Raw genomic sequence first — 22,232 nt, 5'->3', positions numbered from 1 at the left:
GTCACGCAATTTTTGACTGGATCAAGCCAGAAAACTGAGGACTGCATCTAAAATCAAAGCTCGCTTCTGAAAAGATACACATGCTGTTTATATAATTCTATTTCAATTGTTTCAGTAAAAGATAAAACACAAAGCGCATCAGTAGAATCAATCATTCAAAGTTACTGAAAAAGACAGTAAATAACTGCTCCACAAATTCCAAATGTGTCTATAATTTAAGTAACCATGGAGCACTAGTTCATGCTGCAGAACTCCTAAAGAAGTTTTATTTGAATTTCGGTATTCAGTGTCACAGCTGTTGCCATTCCAATAAGTATTTCCAGACTGATCCTGGAGTTCATAAAATAAATCTTTACCGTTTAGTATTTTTGCCTTTCTTAAACCAAGATTTATTTAACTTTTTTTACCCACCAATAAACCTTAAACAGTCAAATATCATTCTTGATGCATTTCTCCTACTTCCTTGAAGTCCTCTGTAACTTAGGGTGACTAGTACTGGCAAATATTCTAGAAGAGAGTGGGTTATTTATGTCTGCAACTCATTTTTTAAATATTCAGAAAACCTTTAACAATTTCGAATTTTATTTTATCATGTGAGAACAGAGACAGTTGATGAGTAAGAACCTGAACATTTTTCTGCACCAATATGTCAGTACAAGGTAGAAAGATTTACATAGTGGACTGAACTAAAATACACTTTCTTCCTCTATCAAGGAGGGAATGGTAAAAAATGTTGGAGTCAGAAATTTTTCTATGAAAAAGATGACTGTGCAGTAAATATCCTATTGTAAATCTTCTGCCAAATTGGCTAGTGAGCTAAAAGCAGCAGTGCTCTTATTTGCAGAGCTAGTCACTTTTTTTGTCCCTTAAGGCAGGAAAATACTTGAGATAAAATCCAAAAATCAGAAGTCTATTGGGGTCACTGATTATTTCACATTGGAGCTGCTCCCAGCTATGTCTTAACTTAGTAAAAAGTAACTTACCTTTATAATCTAAATTATACAGAATGCTGAAAGATTAAAAAACATAGAGAAAGGAAAAAAATCATAATTCAATCATAGCTACAAACTGCTTTCCTACATTTGGCAGATCCAGTTCAGAAACAGAGAAAGGGTGATCACAAAATAAAGCAAATACAAATCATCTCAAAGACAAAATATTTTTATTTCGTATTATCTAGTAGACTAACAAAGAAGATAATTGTCAGTCTTGGCACTGAAAGTTCAGATTGGCCTAAAGGGCTGCAAGGGGTTAAGATGTGTCAGAGGCTTGTCAAGGCTTAATTAAGTAGTGGAAGGTTATTATATGCCTGGTCTCTAACTGTTAGTGAGTCGGCACTGCCAGACCCACTGACCTATTTGAGGACTCCCATCAATGCTACCACAGACTGGAGCAGGGAGGAAAGCAGATCAGGAGAGGCTAGCTTGAAACCCCTCTGTTACACAGTTTCGGCGTAGCACGTTAGGATGCCAGAGTTATGGTGCTAATCGCCATCACACCATGCAGCAGAGCACCATTCAAAACCTAGAGGCAGCAGATCACAAGAAACAAAACTGGGGCCAGTGGGCCTGTCAACAGCTTCTATTAGAGAGATACAGCTTTAAGTTGCTCTCATCCGAAGGAAGAGAAGGAGCAGGTAATGGCTGGAAGACATTACAGGAGAGACCACTGCCTAGGGCAGCCTCAGAGACAACCTCTCTCCTCTCCCACAGGCTCTTACTCCCCTCGTGAAGCCGCAGTGTTATGGCTATGAAGCTGCAGGCAAACACCTCTGAGAGAAACTAACTGACCTTATACTCATGCGGAGATGGAGAAGCTGAAAATATCTCTACGTTAAAGAACAACATCTGTGTCAGATAATACAAAAATATTTAAATATCTTATATTCCTTTCTCTCAGTTCCTTGGCTTTATTAGTATTACTTAGTCTGCCATAAAAACCGGACACTAACTGGACAACCTTTAGTTGTGGAGGCTGTATTCACTCCTTCTTCTCTTCTCTGTTACATCACAAGCAAAGCCAGAATTACAAACAAGAAAATTAATGGGCCCAAAAGGGAAATGGAACTGAATGCAGCCCAGACTGGGCTATTCTAGAAATCTATGCTCATAACTTATATTTAAGGATAAACTGAAACTTAAATCTAGCATAAAACTAAAAAATAGATCCAGTATAACATAAAATCATTAGACATATGTATTTATGAAACCTGATCTGTTCTGATTTTATACCCAAATCTTGATGTTCTGTACATATAATAGGAAACAGATGAAAAAACTTATATGCACAGTAACAAGCCTTAAGACTTTTTCTGTCCTTTTAAATAAAGTACTTCCTGGGGCTTGACGGAAAAATAAAAATAAATAAAATCTTCATTTAAAAATAACTGTGGCTTGGCAAGGTGGTGTAAGTGGTTTAACAATTCAAAATAACAGTGTCACACCTAGAAAAGCTTGGTATTTTTTTTACTGAAAGAAATGAGTGATACAGCTTTTGCCAGGAAAATTATGCAAATGGTTTAAAGGATGTTTACTCATAAGTTCCCTACTTCATGCTGCAGCACAAGAGAGCCTATTGAAACTGAAAAATACCTGAAAAGTTGCAAAGAAAGAAGCACTATTACTCACTGAACTGATGTTTTTCTGAGTACTTTTTATTCTCTCCATCTCTGGAGTGTCTGGGACAGCAGAATAGTTACAGAGCATCTTCTCTGCCTCATCTTTGTACATTTTCTGAAAAATAATTTTTAAATGTTTATTTCCTGCTTTCTTGGGCTCAGAATATCCAAACTGAAACAAATGATGCTTACTGTTGATGAGCCCCAACACCCTTGTACAGTGTTTATTTCAATCTCTCACCTCCATGATATTGTTATCATTGTCCGTGTGAGACATCTGACAGTGTCCCACACTGAAAAAATATAAAAAACATATGCAATCTATTCTCACACATATTATACATTTTCCCTTCATTGTCAGGTTATATATAATCTTCTCATTATATAACATAAAAAGACCTGCAAGTAGATGTAAACAATTAAATTAAATTTGCATGGTGTAACAGGCCTAAACACAAATAAGAATCAGACAGTAAGACTTTTTACTACATGTAAATTAATTTAATATGGGTATTAAAGGCTCTGCAAAGCTAGAGAAAAAGTATTTTGAGCAATGTATGTCAAGCACTCATTGTTATACAGAATTAAAACATTTAGCCTTTGAATTAATGCCTACCTGACTTGCCATTTCTGAAGCCCTTTTGACTCGCTGTATTTCAGGAGTGTATGGGCCAACTTCCATCCCTTTTCCTATAATTTCAGTCTCCAGATCCTTTTTATATTCTTTCTGAAGAAAAAAGAAGGGAAAAAGAGCAATTAATTCTACAGTTATTTGTACATGCTGTCTTCAAAGCTATTCTGATAGCACTGGGCAGACTATGAATAAATTCTTCAATTCCTTTAATTTAATGTTTTTACTATGCACTGTTTATTCCTTTTAGTCCAAGTATGTTTAAGAAGATTTTATGTTTTTAAATTATGTTTTATTTCCAAAGGAATCTTAGAGAGATTCATTGTGTACTCACCTGGCTTACAATTTCAGAAGCTTTTTTGGCTCGTTGGATGTCAGGGGTATCTGTGCCCACTCCCATTCCCTTTCCTTTAATTTCATTCTCCAGGTCTTTCTTGTATTCTTTCTGAAAAGAATAGCATTGGACATACTCACACGTCTGACAGTCAAATTCTTAAATTGATTCTACTTGAATCTGTGTGGTTCCACTGAACAGCATTCTTAAAACACCAAATAACTTTTGATTCAACAGCATTAGCCTTGTAGGATCTATCAGAGACACCTATGCTGTAGCTGCTGACCAGCTAAACAGACTGCTTACTTCAGATCTGATGTGGCCTTTCACATCCACCTGTCTTTGCAGCTTCGGCAGCTGCAACCACAGACACACGTAGTTAAGACTTTCTCCCTCAGCTGTGCTTTGCCAGACTGGGGTCATAAGGCTTTAGCATCTCCAACTCTGTTTATCACTTGGCCCTAACTAACCAAGCAGCTATTTAGACCTAAAAGCAGTAGGGCCCACAGCCACTGAACACAGCCCAGGCCAGGCATGGTTCATGAGGAACAAGCACAACCTGCAAAAGATGATGGAAAGGTCCAAGTTCTGGGAATTCTTAACTTTCCTTTACATGCTGGTTATGCAACTTCTTGACTCTCTGCAGCTCAATGGATTAGGTATTTGGGAAACTTCTGGCATTGCTACTACCTAGGCTAGTCACCACCTGGAATTCTCAGTGACAATAATTTGTTGCATTCTGTCAAAGGAACAGCTTGTACCAGGTACAGTACTGACCATGCTTGCAATTTCAGAAGCTTTCTTGGCTCGTCTTATCTCAGGAGTATCTGGACCAATTTGCATGCCCTTCCCTTTAATTTCAGTTTCCAGGTCTTTCTTGTATTGTTTCTGTGAAGATAAAACTTCGTACATTATATTCACAATAGCCAGAGAGTTACAGGTAAGATTTTTGCACAGGAGAACCAATTTTAAGGTTTAGATTCAATCAAAAATCTCAAGAGTCCCAACTCTCAAGACTCTTCATAAGCTTTTCTTAGGAAAATACGTAACAAACAACAGGAGGAAAACTTCACGAGATACACAGTGAATATACAAAACTCTACCACTAATTTCTTTTATTTGGCAGAGGGTGACAGGAAATCGGTCCGTACAGCTTGCTACAATTATCCTCTAAAGTAAGGGGGAAGTTTAGCTCTGCAGAACATAATGTAATAATCTGGTACTTGGTGCCAGCCAAATTGAAACACATTTTACTTTCAAAAAAAAATTTTATTTATGAAAAGACTACATGTTAGAAATTTAATACCATACAGAATTGTTTCCAGTGAATTTTCAGATCAGGAAGTTGTAATTTATTCATTTAATAGGTCTTTCCTGAAACACAGCCATCAGGCAAGTGGCAGTACTCATATATGATTGCTGCTTTTTCCTTGCAACATAAATTATAAATAACCAATAACCAGGAAACAAAATTAATATTTTATCTTTAGCTTATCCAAGCAAGGATATATTTCTTGTTCATCAGCAAATTATATTAAAATGTAATACTGAAATATTGTATAAAATAGTTGTACTTTTTTTTTAATAAAAAATTAAAAGATTCTTAGGCAGTGCTACTACAGTAGTAATCACTCTTTTTTTATTCTAGTTTATCTCTGCCTGTGGAAAATGTGTTGATCTTTTTCCAAATAAATGCATAAAAATAAAAAATTAGTCTTGCTTTTCTTGTTTGTTAATTATTTTTTTGGTTGTACATTACTTAGAAAAAAGAAGGAAAATATTTTTCAACTCAATACAATGGTCTGATCACTTACAAGAACAAGAGCAAAAAGACTTTCAGTCTTTCATCTCTGTCTCACTCTGATGTAGAAATAAACATGATAAAACAACTCTCTACTTTACAAACCATAGTTTTTTGCAAAAAGTAGACATTAACCTGTGAGAAGACATCATCCCTCACTTACGTCTGCTAAAGGTGGAATGGCAGATGTTTCCTCCCAACTTCGATATCGTGTAGAACACCAAGGAAAAGATAATCCTGAGAATTACAGATATGCATTTCTACACTTCTTTACAGTGGTCAGATTGGCCCTGTGCATGGCATTCCCTCTGGTTCTTACAACTATGTATGTGCATGTGTGCAAATAAACACACACACACACATATATATATATCTAGAAACACATATTATACCAATATAAAATAATTACTCTGAAAGAATGGCTTCCCAAAGGCATGAAGGGCAGCACAAGCTTTGTCTTCCCTCTTCCCTCCCCACAGCCTTCAGCCCCACTGCTGCTTCCCAGGCAGCCTGTGCAAGCCCATCCACAGGAGCTGCAGATGCGCCAGCACTGGGAGCTTGCAACCCTGCTGGGCACACAGGCCTGCCGAGCACACGAGTTCCTCAGGATGGTCTTCAAGAGACAGTACACAGATCAAGGAGTCTTCCACGTCCACTCCCAGCCGTTCAATGGGAGTAGATTGCATACTTACTTGCTTCCATGTAACCTCCAGAGCAACTTAGACCAACATAGTTAATACCAAACTTCAGTTATAAAAATAGAATCTAGAAGGAGTCTCCACCTGTCTGTTTGCATTGGATGAACCACAACCTCAAGAAAATCGCTTTCTTCAGGAACAACCCTACTTTTGGAAAAAGGTTTTCACAAGTAGGATAGTTTGTTTGGATAAAAGATCTTCCCAAGATGCCTGGCAGTCATTACCAGTATTTATTTTCAGATATCAGGTACATGATTCCAAAAACCTCGAGATTATTTCATTGGCTTTTCTTTATAAGCCCATTAACAGGTCAACTCTTTTCCATTACAGTATTAATTATACTAGCTGAATGAATAAATAGATGGGAAAATGAACCGTTTTAAATGGTGTATCTACGGACCCCATTAACAATTCCCATTGACCTTTTAATTGCCTGAAAGTCTAAATATTTGTCATAAATTGTTTTCTTTCCAGAGCATTTCTATATTCTTAAAGCAAAACAAAAACAGCCTTCGTTTCAATACTTACATATTTCATTGCAGATTATGTAAAAAAAAAAAATTAATATTTTCAGTCAAGTATAACATAAAGAGTGAATCTTTCGTGACATTAATAACCTTGACTTGCATAACATACCTCATTTAGGATCTCAGCTGCATTTTTCACTCTAATGAAATCTGGTGTATCTTCAAACACTGTCATTCCTTTTCCTTTCATCCCTTCTTCCAAATCTTTTCTATACTCCTTCTAGGGGGGGAAGGGGTGGGGAGAGAGAGAGAGAATTTCTCCACTTAATATTGTGCACAAGATCTTTACAAGAAATGCCACTTATTAAATGTCTGAAAGGTTTTTTTGAAATTTATATGAAATATGAATTAGTACAAGTTTCAGAGTTAAAACAGAATTGGAAATTATGAAATCAAAAGGTACAATGTTGAAAAAGTGAAAAAGGTTTTAATGTAGTCATGTATTTTCCTGTTGTGCTCTTGAAAAAGTCCTTTCCTATACGGTGCCAGCACAATGTTTAGGGGCCTTGGCTGCCTCTCTACAGACATTTTAACTGCAGTGGCATTTGTTTTTATAGACTAACATATGCTGTGCTGCAGTTTTCACCTGTGTTCCACTAATGGCACCACAGCCAGGACAGATGCCTTGAATGCTATAATAAAGACCTGTTAAAACAACTGCTTGATAAATTATAATGTAGAAGGAATAATTCCTACCATATAACTTCTGTGCCCCTCAGACACTGGATTGATGTGATCTGTCAACATGTAGCAAGTGCAGCCTCCAATGTACTCAAACGTTCAGTACAAAATTAAAAGCACAGTAGAACCCGCCCCTGGCCATTTGGCTCTTCTTCTTCCCATTTCCTAGAGAGCTGATGTAAGCCTATTGAGGTTCAAGATCTTTAAGTTTTGTAAGGATTTTTAATTGTTCTTCCCATCTCCAGATTAAGGCTAAGCTTTTTTAAGAAAAAGAACTAGAACAAAATCAAAGAAATTATTTTTCAGAAGAATTTATATAGACATGAATTAATATTTCTAATCATGTATTAAATTTCATAAGCAGCAGTGAGCACCTTTTTCTCTTGTAAGCTCTATATTTAAACAAAAGGAAACCAGGTATTATTAAAGAAGCTTCTCTTGATCATTAGAAGTATACCCTGCAACAAGCAGGAAACAACTTCTATTGATTTAGAATTATTAAATTCAGCTATCTTTTCTGAAACAGTTTGAATGCGGTTCCAGAGAAGAAAGTCCTTATTGTTACAAAATGTGAAATATTTGCAGAATTCTCTAGAGTGGGAAGGCAACAGAATAAGATGGAACACAGCTGACAATAAATATTAAAAAAAAAAACAAAAAAGTAATTGAACAAATAATTCATTTTTTAATAACTCCAGGATCTCCTTCTTGTTTCATGCAGTATCTATTTGAAGTTCATTATGAACCTTCATGCAAAAATTCTGAGATACATCCTTGACTATGAAGATATACATCATTTTGCTGAATCTTGAAAAATAATAATTCATTTGACCTATGTAATCTTTGGGTTTGGAATCTGTTCCTTGAATATGGATACAAAATAATATGAAATTCATGCAGGTATAAATTAAAATACCATTTCCGTTTTCTCATGTTCTTCCCCTGTGGCTTACTAGCATGGTTTACTCCCTAAGTAATGAGTCATAAAACTTGAGGAGGTAAGAATTAGGGAACATCTTAATGCATGTAGTACTATGGAGGGAAGTTACATCAAAATTTTCAATGAACATTTACAGCTGCAACTATGCATGCACTAATAACTTCTGTGGACATTCAGCATGCAGCAAGACTAACTCAATGAAATGCAAGCATTTGCATTTTCCCCTAGTCAGTAGGCATGTATGAGACATGTATGCACAGAACGATACTGCACAAACTAGATCCATCTTGAGACTTGTCTACCTGACAGCCAAGGCTTATCAGAATAAATTATTTATTAGAGGATGAATAATAAAGAAATACCTGAAAAGAAAATATTTTCTTTATGCATATGAAATCTAGCATAGACTAGCATAAATTGTTTAAAGAACAAGGAAAGGAACAAGCTTTGAGGGTTTTTAATTCTAGAATCCTCAATTTGTTCATCTGGGCCACAGCAAAAACATCAATTTTTAATACAACAAATACAAATAAAGTACTGTTGGCTCCAAATTCAAATGGAGGATACGTAGCAGCTCTGGTATTTCTAACTATGAATTTTGCTGACACATTTACTTCTAAATCTGGTCAAATAGTATGCCTAATCTATAGAACCAACCAATACTAAAACACAACATGAAAACAGTTTTGAATAATAATACAAAAACTCTAAAGATAGAAGGATCCTCAGTTATGGAAAAAAATTATTTAATTTATACGGCCACATGTATCATACATAATTTATACTGCCATATCATACAACTGAAGAACATAGACAAATCTTAAAGAAACAGCGGCCATACAGAAAACCTGCACCTTCTAGCAAAATTTGCTTAATGCAGATTATGTAATATCACGGCTGTATTATGGAATTTTGGTATTCTTTATTTTCATCTATAACATGTATGATAGGCAATTATTTCAATCAATTCTTTATTTTCATCTATAACACATATGATAGGTAATTATTTCAATTTCAATTAAATTAGTTAAAAGTAACTGCACACAGCTCGAGGCATCATGACAACAGACTATCATAAACCTGAAATAATTACTCAAAAGGAAAAACTGCCATCTGGCCACCAACAGAAATCCTCCTTTCCACTCCTCCATCTATCTGGAAAGAAAACTCTAGGTCCTCTCCAAAACAGATGTCTTTTGCAGCATGCCTGAAAGGTCACCAAATCTGGGCTGAGTCCAGGGGAAGAATACATTCCACAACTGAGGCCCTCAGAGGGAATGTCCCACCAGTGATCCATTTTCTGTGGAATCACCTGATTTAACTCTGTGTTTCTGGTTCAGGTATGCTACTCTTTATCACACCCTTACGTTCATAGGGAAACTTCAAAAAGTATCAATTCTTACTGCAGGACTATTAAGAATATAAAATGACACGCAGTAATTTTTACTTATGAAGTCACTTTTGTATTTAGCTACCAAGTTTAAGTTGTTCAGTACTTGGTAGCTTTGTAGTGATGCTGCTTATTGCTCATTTACAACTTCACAAAACACAGACACACAAAAAAAATCCAATACCTCTTTCAGAAGGTTAGTGACTTGTTTTATATGCAAGAACTCTGGGGTCTTGTCTAAATCCATTGAGGGTCTTCCCTTGATGTCTTCTTCAAAATCTTTGCGATACATTTTCTGTTGAAGCAAAACCAACAATTAGCGGTATATGCACATGCATTTCCAAGCATATTTCAGAAAGAACACTGTAAACAGACCCAGAAATAAGCCATGCCATAAATTAGTTTCCACATTAATCAACAACTTTAATACTCATTTCATTACCTAGATTATCTGTACAAGACATGCACAATTTAGATAAAAATACATATGTATGGTATTTCCAAAGAAAATGTTTAACCTGATCTATGAAAGAAACTATTTGCTTGGTAAGAGAAAACAAATGGCACACAAGGTAGTGGTTATAAACACATAAAAGTTTGTACCAAAAGGATGAAACCATCTGTTTTCCATGACACACAGCAAAAATAATGGAATCAAACTGCAGCAAGGAAGACAGGGAAATTCTCTCTCAGGATGGATGGTGAAGCACTGGACTAGATTGCTTGGGAGGTCATGAAACATCCACCATTGGCATTTTTTTTGTTAAAAAGTTAGAAAAATATGGCCTGACGTAGGACAGCCAGTGCTGTTCTGGAGCCTGGGAACAGTCCTTCCCCCTTACTGAGATCTCCAGGCTGTTCAGCAGGAGCACATTTCAGTTAAGGCACAGGGTGGGACTGGGCTTTGTGGCTTCACTTGCTCCCACCTGAGAACCCTCCCTTATTAAAGACAGAATTAAAGGCAAAAGGTAAAGAAGTTAGTACATGACCTCTTGAGCATATTTGCAATTAAATGATGCTACATACAATCTCTGCCTAGTGTTAGCACCAATGGCCTTTTGAGAAAAAAGAAATTTGAAAGAAGAACCGAGCTACAGAACAGCGAAGAGAACTACTCAGTGCTAATCCTATCATATCCTCAGTTTATAAAACCTTTATAATCTGCTCCATCCGTTTTCTTAATCTGAATACGTCTGTTAGCTGCTCTGTTGATCTAAATTTTACTAGTTCAAGCACACATTTTTACTAACCTCACTTTGCATCTTTTGAGCCTCCTTTGAAACTTGATACATTGGTGTATCCACAAACTCCAGCATAGATCTGCCTTTAGATTTTTCATAATTCTCTTTGTACTTGACCTAGGAAAATGAAAATAAAGGCTGTTAACAGCTGAAAGAATGTGAGAACTGATAGCTTGCCATAGTGACAGACAAATCCTGGTTTTAGCCATACTCCTTAGAGGTTTTGACTTGGAAGACTCCTCCCAAATACAACCTATCAGAGAAACAAGGGCAGCTGGACAAGGAGATTATTTCTGGAGTCATTTATTCCTTTGCTTCCAAATGTCAGACCTAAAAATGGTGAACTTTGAAGACACCAGGAGTGAGGAGCATCAGCGAGAACTCTTAAACTAATCACATGATTTTGGCTGAATGACCTATGTCTGAACAGTTGGCAACTTTTTAATATCATCCCCTGTCATGTTTCCATTAAACAACACATTTACTGTAACAACAACAAAACCTGTTACAGAGCCAGGCCCCACAGGTCTTTCTTGCAGGCTCAGGAGCACATTCTGAAAGGCACTTTTGTTTGTACCTGTGGGAGGGAAAAGGGAAGGAAAACTACTGCCTCAGTAGTGCCCAGCCTTGCACCAACATTCCCCTCACAGCTACCAGTGACCATGACCTTAAAGCTAGTGGCAAAATCACCTTGAAGGACACAAGGTTAAGACACCAACATGTAACTTTCTGCTAACTCATAAAACAAATACATTTTGGAAACCTGGAGAAGCCTTCTGAATTCACTCATTCATACTCTTTTGATTAAGACTGGCAAACATGTTACTTAACCAGTGTGGGGTATGATGCGATATTTTACACAAGCCGTGACGGAAAGCAAACAGCTACAAATCAAAATACAATTTTCAGAATGAGTAATGTCATTTTATTTGTCTCTTCAAAAATAGTGATGTCTGAATTGGAGAAAAGTGTTAAGAATCTCCTTCCCTATTAGGTTTCTCCACTAAGTTTGAGTCCTGCAAAAACACTCTCCTCTCTCCTCATAGGGTTTCTGATTGAATATGCATTGTGCACCACTGTGACCTGTCATGCTGTTTCGTGCCTGATTTAATCACTGTTAGAATCCTGCATTCTTCTCCTTGCAAGATGTATTTATGATTGCACACATCTGACTTTGAAGCGCTGCATTTTCTTCGTGATGGATTTGTTCAGCTGTATCCAGTGTGTAATGATAAAAGCCCGTGCTTTGCTTAAAAGTTTTCTTATATACATATCGAAACAAAAAATATCCAAGAACGTTTTCACAAACAATATTCAGAAGGTTTTCCAGTGCAAATACCATTTAAAATAACTATGGTAGAAACAGCATAAAAGAAACTGTATTTTAGGGCTCCCAACTAAGGAGTTCTACCACTACATTTGAATTTAACATACTGTGATGAAATGAAAGAAAGGATATGATACAAAAATAACTTTTAAAAGTTCCTAGAGCAAATGCTTGTCCTGCACATCCAAAAGTCAAATGTTCACATTCACTAGAAAATAAACATTATTATTTACATTTGAAGTGCAAAGAAACACATATGATGGTCTGGGTTTGCCTCCTAGTGGAAACAATTGTAAGCGTCACACAACAAAATTAGTTCTGTAGTGGAAACAAATTATAATTACCTCCATCTACAGCTACTGATTTCATACTTCTACTCCATTCCTCAACTATTTTCTTAAATAATAATTCTATAAAATTAAATTAGGTAAATCGCAGAACCTTTTGCTACACTAAACTACAGGCACCAGATTCAGTCTCTTAAGGCCTACCTATTCACCCAATTCCATAAAATGAAACATATTCAAGTTCCTGATTTTTTAGTCTGTAGCTCCTTAGCATCTCAAAGACTCCACAATAGGGACAGATTTTAAATGCACAAAAATATAAACTCGCTGTTGTTCATGTATCAAAGTTTAAAATGTCATGTCTCCATAGTTCATGTCAAAGAGAATTACATGTAAACCTGTCATGATTTAACCCCAGCCAGCAACTGAACACCACAGAGCCGCTTGCTCACCCCCTCCCTGATGGGATATGGGAGAGAATTGGATGGGTAAAAGTAAAAAAAAATTATGGGTTGAGATAAGAACAGCTTAATAATTGAAAAAATAAAATAAAATAAAATAGGTAAGAAATTTTAATGAGAAGGAAAATAACAAACAGAGTGAAATAAAACCCAAGAAAAACAAATTATGCAAAAGAAAAACAATTGCTCGCCATCAGCCAACTGATGCAAGCAGCTTTCCCCCTAGTCTATGTGCTGAGCATGGCGTCATACGGCACAGAATATCCCTTTGGCCAGTTTGGGTCAGCTGTGTCCCCTCCCAGCATCTTGTGCACCCCCAGCCTCCTCAGTGTAAGCATTGCCCAGCAACAACTAAAACATCAATATGTTATCAACATTATTCTAAATGCAAAACACAGCACCATGTCAGCTACTAGGCAGAAAATTAACTGTATGCCAGCCAAAACCAGGACAATACTATATGAGGGGCAAGTTCCACCTTGTGAACTCTTTTCCTTATCAAAATAATACAAATATGACGAGTTCGACCTGTCCAAAACAGTCTGTTTGTGTCCCACAAACATGTCCTTCAAGCTTTCCTCTTACCTATTGGAACTTATTCCCATAAAAGCTCACTTGTATACCAGCTTTGCATTGGTATTATAGTGTATGTGTTTCGTAAAGCTGCACACACTTCTAGACTCTAGGTCAATCAGCAAACCAGTTCAATCAACCATATTAGTTTACAAGTTTAATTAATCATACAGGTTCCAATGTGTCACACCAGGGCAGGTGTAGTTATGTTACACAAAAGATGAAAAGAAGCATGAAGTATAAGGGAGAAAGGTTTACTACAGGGCAACACAAAATTGGGCAATTAGCAAGAAGCAAGAAGTGTTTCAGAGGTAAAAAACCCCAGACTGTAATATCACTCTTTGGAAATCAGTTAACAGCACAGCCAGGAAGACTGTTTCATACAGTGGAAGCAGACTTCAAGAAAGTTGTGGTATGAGCTGTGGAGAGACAAGGAGGAGAACACAAAGGTGGTATTGGAAAGCATGGAGAAAGGCAGGGGAGTAAGCCATGTTAAAATCAAAGAGATCACATGGGGAGGCCACATCTGAGAAGGATTTTGAAAATGGGATTTCTGCAGAAGACAAATAGGTAGTGGAGCTCTTAGGGGTTGGCAAAGCATTCTTCCTCCTGCTAACAGCAGGAAAAAATATACACCAGCATCTGGACAATGCAAAAATCAGAGTTAGTATTTACAGAGTCCTCAGAAGATAGCATAGACAATATGAATCAACTTTTCCTGGGCATTAGAAAGAAAGAAATTTTGCAAGAAGCCTTAAGGGGAAGTCCAAGTTTCTGTCTCATTGGAGATAAGATGACAAATTGATGAAGTTCATCCTGAGGGTGTTTGTTTAATCAGTAAGAAGAACACCAATCTTACCTTGCATCGAAGGCAACTAGAATTAGGCAAAAATGCACATGTAGAATGCAGGGATTGAAAGCTATCAAGTCATTTATTACCCATACAAAAGAGGATAATCAGTGTTAGCTTCCCGTATCGGAGTGAGACAGATAAAAAAACACCACCAAAGAGCACCACAAAAACCAAGTACAGATGGAAAGGATGGGATTATTCTGATTATTTTAAACATAAGCTTCCACAAGTAGGCACTGACTCAGAAGATGACCCAGTATACTCCTAGTCATTACAGCTCCTAGTCATTTGTGTGTGAAGCACTCACCTCCTGCCAACCATGAGCAACCTTCCTTCCCAACACCACCCACTCACACCTTTCCACAGCAGTTCTGCGACCCTTCCGTGGTTTCTGGAGTAAAAAACGACAAATGCAGCTACCCAGCCTACCAGTATTGGTATATGTAGCATAGGTGCTCTTGAAATAGGAGAGAAGCTTCAGTATTTCACTGGCACCAGAGGGTTCCTATCTCTTCCTCTCTATTTCAGCCCCCATCGCCATCTTACGTCAGACCGGCAGCCCCATCAAGGGGCATGACTTGTTACATGGCAGAACAGCGTGTGACTGTTACCTGACCCAGTGTAGGAAGCCTCAGACATTTAGGAAGGGAAAAATGGTTTAGACAGAGAAGCTCTAAGGGAAGCTAGCACTCGGGAGGCTGTTTACGGCAGAAGTCCAAATATTAAACTAGCATAATGGTCACTTCTGTACAGAGACTTGCAGATGAAAGCAGTAAGGTCTTACGCAAAATGAGAGTTGCAAGGAGAGCAGTATCAGACCAAAGGAATAAACAGGCAAGGATTCAGACATGTAAGAAGAAACGCTCAAGTACCAGAAGTCTGTGTGATTCTTATCCAGTGTATTAGTTGTACTAGTAACTGAAACCTCTCGCCCTAAAAGCCCTTTTTAATTCACTACATCCCTCAACTACTGTGGTTACAACACTACTATCTACTACATGAGACCATGAAGCAAGTACTAAAAATGTATGTATTCTACAATGACTATACATACTACATTCCTTACTACATATATTTTTCAGATCATTCTTACAAAGTCAACTTACATCACTATGCATTTTGCTGATATTTAAAGCATGGTTTAAATATAGCAGGTTTGGTAGATCAGAGGTTGGTTCGTGTAGGCTTTCCAAATCTTTCTTGTAATTCACCTGGAAAGAGAATTCAGGTTACATACAACAAAGATTAACAAAATAATTCACAGCTTTGTATTACAGTGTGGCCGTCCAGAAACAGAAAGCGCTAAGCGCTTGCCTGAACAATCTCTACCAGCCACTAGATGGTACTCATTTACTATTATTTGGAAGAAAAGGAAAAAATAAAGGATTCATTCTGCTGAGCAAGTATATGGAAACCAGTCAAACTTTTCCTCAAAAAAGACACAACAAAAATCACACTTTGTATGACTTTTCAGACTAGAAAGGAATTAATATTTTTTTCTTTTTTTCTTCTCCCTCCCAACCCCAAAAATTTAAATCAAGAGTGAGTTTACTCATTTTAAACACTGTTGATTCTTGTTCTTTTCCTCTTGACTCAAGAATTACACTGTCTAAATAAAAAAGTTGTATATAAAATAGTTCAAGGGAAGTGCTCCTGGATATTTTATTTAATACAGATTGCTTTCAGCAAAGACAAGCAATATAGTCACCAAAGGCAAAAGAAAATCACTTAATGAAGTAGCAGAAGATAACTTCCTATCAGCTATAGTACGATTTTCCATACTTCTCATAGCTGGATGTCCATATTTACAGGAAGAAAACCAGCCACCTTACCTATCTTGGATGACAAATCTTTTAAACCAATACCTTTAGTTACCTCCAAATACGCATTGTGTTCTTCACGTGATTTAGGCAAACTTCAAATCAACAATGCTCAATTGCTTATCTCTTAATAATAAGTAGTTCAGTGAATTTTTTTACTAAGCATTTGGATTTTGGAAACAATTACATACACTCTTGGACCTCTCCCAGAGCCAATCTCTCCTGTTCCCGTTGGGTGGTGCCCCACACTTGGGAAATGCTGGACTAAAGAAAGAAGGCTTGTCTCCTGACTACCTGGGATCATGGCCTTAAAGAAGACCCCACGTTTTTAGCATTAGACACACTGTTAAATACATCATCCCAACAGCATTATCACTCAATACATGTTTTTGCCAATTTGGCTCCAGGAGCAGGCACCCATTACTGAATCTAGTGACTGCTGCACTTTGTAATACCATTCAGAAGATCAACTGGCAAAACAAAGTCTAAAAGACAGACATCCAAATCTGAGCTGTTCATGTAACCTCTTTTTACAGCCACTGGAGAAATGCCAGCACTTCGTTCCTCTAAAGACAGGCATCTACAACAGGTCAGAAGAACTGCCCGCTAGAGCTGTTTATTTCTTCCCCGAATACAAAGGGACTGAGTACAAGGCCAATAGCTCAGAGTGAGCAGTCATACCTTTTGTCACAGAAATTTAAGCGAGATGAATGTCATCCAAAATGGTTATGAAAAACTCTGCAGGCCCTTGGAGAAGGTCTTCGTCAGAAGCAGAGGAAGAAATAGGTAATGTGCAGTACCTGCTATACAGACACACTGTATAGCAGATACTGCTGCTCAAAGTAATTCTTCAGGTGGGAAAATAAATTCTTTTTGAGAAAAAATGTTAGGTTTTTCAGGATGTAAATGCACATAAAATACAAACTGAATTCACTTACATCGCTTGCCAACGTGGATGCAATCCGTGCTTGCTTGAAGGAAGCACTGTCAAGAGGATTGTACCGGTGGTTCTTCATTTCCTTACTGAACTGCTCTTTGTATTTCACCTTCCACCAGAACAAACATATCTAATATTAACGTGTAGCACTTAAAGAAGGCACAGAGAAGTCACGCTACAAAGGAGCTTATTAAGAGAAACTACCTTATCCATAAATCTTTAAACAATGAAGATGTTTAAAGAAGCTCAGTTTAGCCACCCCGTGATTGTCTTGTGCTGGCTTCAAAGTAAGTTTTGTTTATCAGCATTTTACTAAAATAAAAATAATAATTTTAAGATTGTTGTATGAAATTACTAGTGCTAAAGGGTTTATAAAAAGGAAACAGAAACAAAACCATATGACTCACCTGAGTAATCAAATAAACCAAAACTGTTTGATTAGCAACTAATAATCTACTCACTAAGAAACATTCACATCATAATTGACATTAAAACTGTATTTTTAACAAAAAAAAACCAATTTCTACGATGAATACATTGTATAACTTCTAAAATAAATCACTTGCAAATTTTCCAGCCACTTCAAAGTGGGAAGTCAGAATCAAACTTCCCACTCGCCCATCTTCCCACCACCATGTCCACATGTCACTCACGCTGTGCTAGGCTGTCACCAGAGCCCCCAGGTCTATTTTTAATTCTGCCAGAAATTTCCCATGAGACCTCGAGGAATCTCTGAAGTACAGTCCCTTCCTGGGGACAATGCCCACCTCATTACAGTGTTAGAAAGAATAATTAAATTACTTTCACTCTCTTTTCTTCTTGTTCAAAAGAAAAAGGGGTAACAATAACATATAAGAAGAAAAGAGCAATACATTGATGTTGAGGCAATGGCATTAAAAGTAAATAAACCACAAAAATTCCATAAAAGATGCTGAAGAACCGAATACAGAATCTGAAAATACGGTATCGAACAAACAGTAAATCTCCCTCCTTTGCCCCCCTTGTTACGCGTGTACATCAAACATCTGGAGACACTGCACACATGCCTTGCTTCTTTCCAACAGCTGGGCATAATGGAGGAGAATAAAGTTCAGCCTGAATTATGCTGCTTTCATGATTGTTAGTCAGACACCTGATATCTGAGTCTATGTAACATCCATTATAATTTACCATGCTCTGCGTTAAATAAATACGTGGCTTTTTCCTTACTTTTTTTTCATTATTCCCACATGAATGTCTGATAAAATGGTTAAACCACCTCAAACAATCTCCTTCAAAAATTGTTTTTTTCTCAGCTTTAGTTGTGGGAAGAATTTTCCTTTTCTTTTTTAGTTCTTCCTTGCCTCAAAAGACTCTCAACATGGTTTAGCTTACACAACCTCATTATGTTTAGCCACGATGTCCAATATTTCATTAATCAGGATAACAAGAAACTAAAACTAAGCCACCTAAACAGAAACTAACCATCTATGTTCAAGAACTATGTTATGATTCCAGCACTTACATTGATTTTTCACAGGAAATAAATTCTAAAACATTGTTACTTTTAAAGAGAAACTTCATCTGAACACATGATGAACTTCATAATCTACCACACTAACTCTAGAAAAGAAAACTCTACTGCCTTCTGGTAGACTCATCTGGTTCATATTGTTTGATATTTGCCTTGGCTTTGGATCAAGTGCAAAAGCATGTATCTGAATACAAAGACACTGCTTTTGTCAAAGGCAAATCCACATTCTGTACAACTAGTGAAGAAATAAATCAGAGAATTTTCTCTTTTAAAAGGTATATCCAAAACTTGCCTTCTAATAAAAATCAGGCAGTGCTGGAATATGTGATTAAAAAAGCCTCCAAACCCAGGGATCAAGTCAGCATGGTGAGAAAAATCGTCTTGTACGCCTTGAGCATCAGCTCACATCACAGCAACATCGTGCACAAGAGTTTAAACATCCAACTATTGCAGGCTGTCTTCTGCCTCACCAACAAATGACCACAAGCTGTGCACACAGACCAAATGCACAACACGGTCCTTGATATTATTGTTAAGAGTGAAAGCATCAGTGCCAAAGCAACCTTTCCTCACAACTGGCTTGCCATCTTCCAGCTGCAGCCATTTCATGCCATTTTGAAGATTTTTTTAGCCATACATTTCAATCTAGAGATTCCAGCACTCCATCCTCATTAGTGTCACTTCACTTCACATAACTGCTACTGAAGGGAAGAGGGGGGAGCCAGTGAACCCAGTCTTCACAGGGCTAATGTGTCCCGATGCCAATGTGCAGGAAGGTCCCAAATTTAAGGAGCCCTCCCACCAATCCGACTGTAAATGTTCCTGCTGTGGTGAGTGATGTCTCGGTACCCCTAGGCCCTGCTGCCTTGTCTGGCTGCTCTGCTTATTGCCTTTGCTGTCCTCCCCAACACCACCGCACACATCGCTCTGGGGCAAAACGCAGGCTGCACAGTAATATCAGATGGCCCCAGCAGCATCTCAAGAGCACTTCCAGCAGTAATTTAACTTTGACTTCTCATAAGGGATTCGTAGCATTGAAAGCTACACATGCATTCACTTTCTCTTTTATCGGTATTTTCCTGTTTCTTTCTCCCTTTTGAAAGAAAGCGTGGGGTGGGAGAGGGAGAAAGGAGAAGAGCAAGCCCATGGATGAGTCACTGTGAAGTAACACACATGGTATTTATCCTTCTTTTAAACAGGAGAAAGTTATGAATGCAGTTTAAAGGGGAAAAATACGCCCAAGAGAAAGGGTTGTGATTAAAAACAAGGAAGAAAAGTACTTCATCGATGATTTCTAAAACATCTGAAGGGGGGAGGTCTTAGCAATGCTATAGCACAGTGGAAGAGCAAACAAAAAGTGGGAGTAGAAATGACAGTTGTTAGTGGAAGCTTAATTACAAATTTCATCATTAACCAAAAGCTTTACTTTAATGAGTGTTTGAAACAATGGGTACTTATTTACTGTCTTAATTGAAGTCTTGTTTGGGTTTGGTTTTTTTAGAGTATGTAGTGGGGTTAATCTAGAAGAAATGTGTGGAGGTTGTTCTCTAATTGTTGCTGAAGAGCGAGCAGACTTTGCAGGCTTTAACACAACAAGATCCCTGAAAAACCAAACTGGAATTAAATAAGGCCTGGATAAACAAACTTCTCATCAGCCTTGCACAAAACCTATAAAAGTCAGAATTGCAGCTGGACAGAGCAGTGTCTTTTGAAGCTTTGCAGCAACATTCCTAAATCAAATCTGTAGTTCAAAGCTGTTCACACAGGGAGTGTTCAGTTTCAGAAGTGGATGACATCACCCACTGTTCAGATTTACAAAGAAACTACAAAAATTGAATCATTCAACCACTGGGATACCAAGATGAAGCAGACATTTGCAGCTAAAGCATTTCCTCATGACCATATGAAAACATATTTTTTAAAAAGTAAAAACTTGTCAGAATACATAGATATTGAAGAAAATGTAACATAAAGAGTTAAATTAAAATATTGGTTGCTAAAAGCACTAGCAGACTTTAAAGAAACACTGAGAAAATCCTAGGCTCTTTGTGTTGTTACTGATAATCTCAGATGAGGTATGTTTTGAAAAACATTCTACCTTTAACAATTTTATCCCTGAAACAATAAGCACCAGATCCAGTACAAAATACAAATATCCAAAATTATTCATGATAAAACCAATTATTGAACACTATAAGGGACAACAGCAGCTCTTGAAAAACCTAATAAAATGCATTAGGAAACATAAACAAGAGCTTGTTTTTATAAAAAACACAAAAAATAACCCAAGTTATACAATGTACATTCAGCAAATTGACAAGCTTCATGTTTTCACAAGGGCTAACACAGTTTCTGTTTAAAATTTGGTTTAAAACCAACAGAAAGGGGTTACCGCGTGCTGTGGGTAAATATACTAGTTCTGGGAGCTATTATTTTTGCTGCTGCTGTTGTCAAAAGCTTTGTTAAAGAAAAAAGGAGAGAAAAAAAAAAAAAAGAAGGGGGGGGGTACACTGATTTTGTAGAGCCTTGAGTGCCAGTCAAACATTAACACTATTTTCTTCGCTTTGTTTGCCTTCCTGCTTGCCTTGATTGCTTTCTCCCTTCGTTACACCCACACTGCCTGACCTCTTCTTGCTCCTGTTCTCTATACTCCCTAAATTACCTACCCATATGCACCACATTAAAACATGTTATCATCTTCTCTTCCCATTACATCCATCAGAATTGTCAACTTTGCAAATTTACTGTGAGGGTCAAATAACTAGTATTTCTCTGCATGTTGCAGCTTACAGATTCATGCTGTAAAGGGAGATTATCAACTTTCAGCACAAAAAGTTCATAATGCTCCCATTTGCTGAGAAACAAACGGAAACCCTAAAAGCCAGAAAGTCTGGAGACAATAAAGAGATCATTAACTTTACTATTTTTTAAATCTTGTAATTGTTACAAGCCTGCTTCGTGATCTTTGCATGAAGAGGACTGACGTGACTGACCCATATTTAGGGCTCTTCCTCCCCTACAGCACAGGTGCAATCCTCATCCTGCCCCACCACGCTGCTCTTTGGACACAGGGGTCATCTTCATCTTTCTGTGCTCTTGATTTACGATCAGTGTGTCCAAGTGTTATAATGATTCAAATAATATATAAAAACATTAGACAACTCATGGTCACTGCCCTTCCTTCAGAGGAGGTGGGGAATTGCTGAGTGCAGCTCCCCACTGCTGAAAGCAGCCTGGTATTTATAGCCTCCATGCTGCCATGCTGCTGTATGCAGATGGCTGGCAGCAGAGTAGCGGGCTGAAGCACTGCTTCCCTTTCTAAAAGTACGTTCCCCATCACACACACTGCAAGTAGCCACAACAGTGTAGAAGACTGAGGAGAGGACAAGAGAAGGAAAGATCCCAAAACGCTGGATCCAGGCCCAGTGGCTGCAGAGTTTGGGCTACCAAGGTTCAGTAAGAATCTCCTTTACAAATAAGCTGTAAGCAAACTACATTTTGTCAACTGCTCCTCTCTTCCTGCCACACGTTCTGCACTACTTGGACTCTCTTGCACACCAAATGTTCTCTTCTGCAGGATTCTCAACTAGAACTACTGCCA

The 22,232-nt window shown here is 37.5% G+C and overlaps 1 protein-coding gene across 6 annotated transcripts in view; it reads right to left on the bottom strand.

Moving 5' to 3' along the window:
* NEBL (nebulette) overlaps nucleotides 1–22,232 on the bottom strand; it is a 309,240-nt gene that overhangs the window by 60,389 nt on the left and 226,619 nt on the right. For 3 of the 6 annotated variants that reach the window (XM_080382347.1, XM_080382348.1, XM_080382346.1), the window contains 9 exons: nucleotides 17,120–17,227; nucleotides 15,468–15,572; nucleotides 10,870–10,977; nucleotides 9,804–9,914; nucleotides 6,718–6,828; nucleotides 4,360–4,470; nucleotides 3,583–3,693; nucleotides 3,234–3,344; nucleotides 2,628–2,732 (listed from right to left, as the gene is read on the bottom strand). The exons of the other annotated variants lie outside the window; for them this stretch is intronic. In XM_080382347.1, coding sequence (XP_080238473.1) covers nucleotides 2,628–2,732; nucleotides 3,234–3,344; nucleotides 3,583–3,693; nucleotides 4,360–4,470; nucleotides 6,718–6,828; nucleotides 9,804–9,914; nucleotides 10,870–10,977; nucleotides 15,468–15,572; nucleotides 17,120–17,227 — 981 coding nt within the window. The remainder of the gene's footprint in view (nucleotides 1–2,627; nucleotides 2,733–3,233; nucleotides 3,345–3,582; nucleotides 3,694–4,359; nucleotides 4,471–6,717; nucleotides 6,829–9,803; nucleotides 9,915–10,869; nucleotides 10,978–15,467; nucleotides 15,573–17,119; nucleotides 17,228–22,232) is intronic. 6 annotated transcript variants of the gene reach the window in all.

The sequence above is a fragment of the Falco punctatus genome, assembly GCF_963210335.1.
Source record: "Falco punctatus genome assembly, chromosome: 4".
In the NCBI taxonomy this organism is placed as follows: Eukaryota; Metazoa; Chordata; class Aves; order Falconiformes; family Falconidae; genus Falco; species Falco punctatus.
The sequence above is the reverse complement of the archived record's forward strand: the minus strand, read 5'-3'. Positions and strand labels throughout refer to the sequence as shown.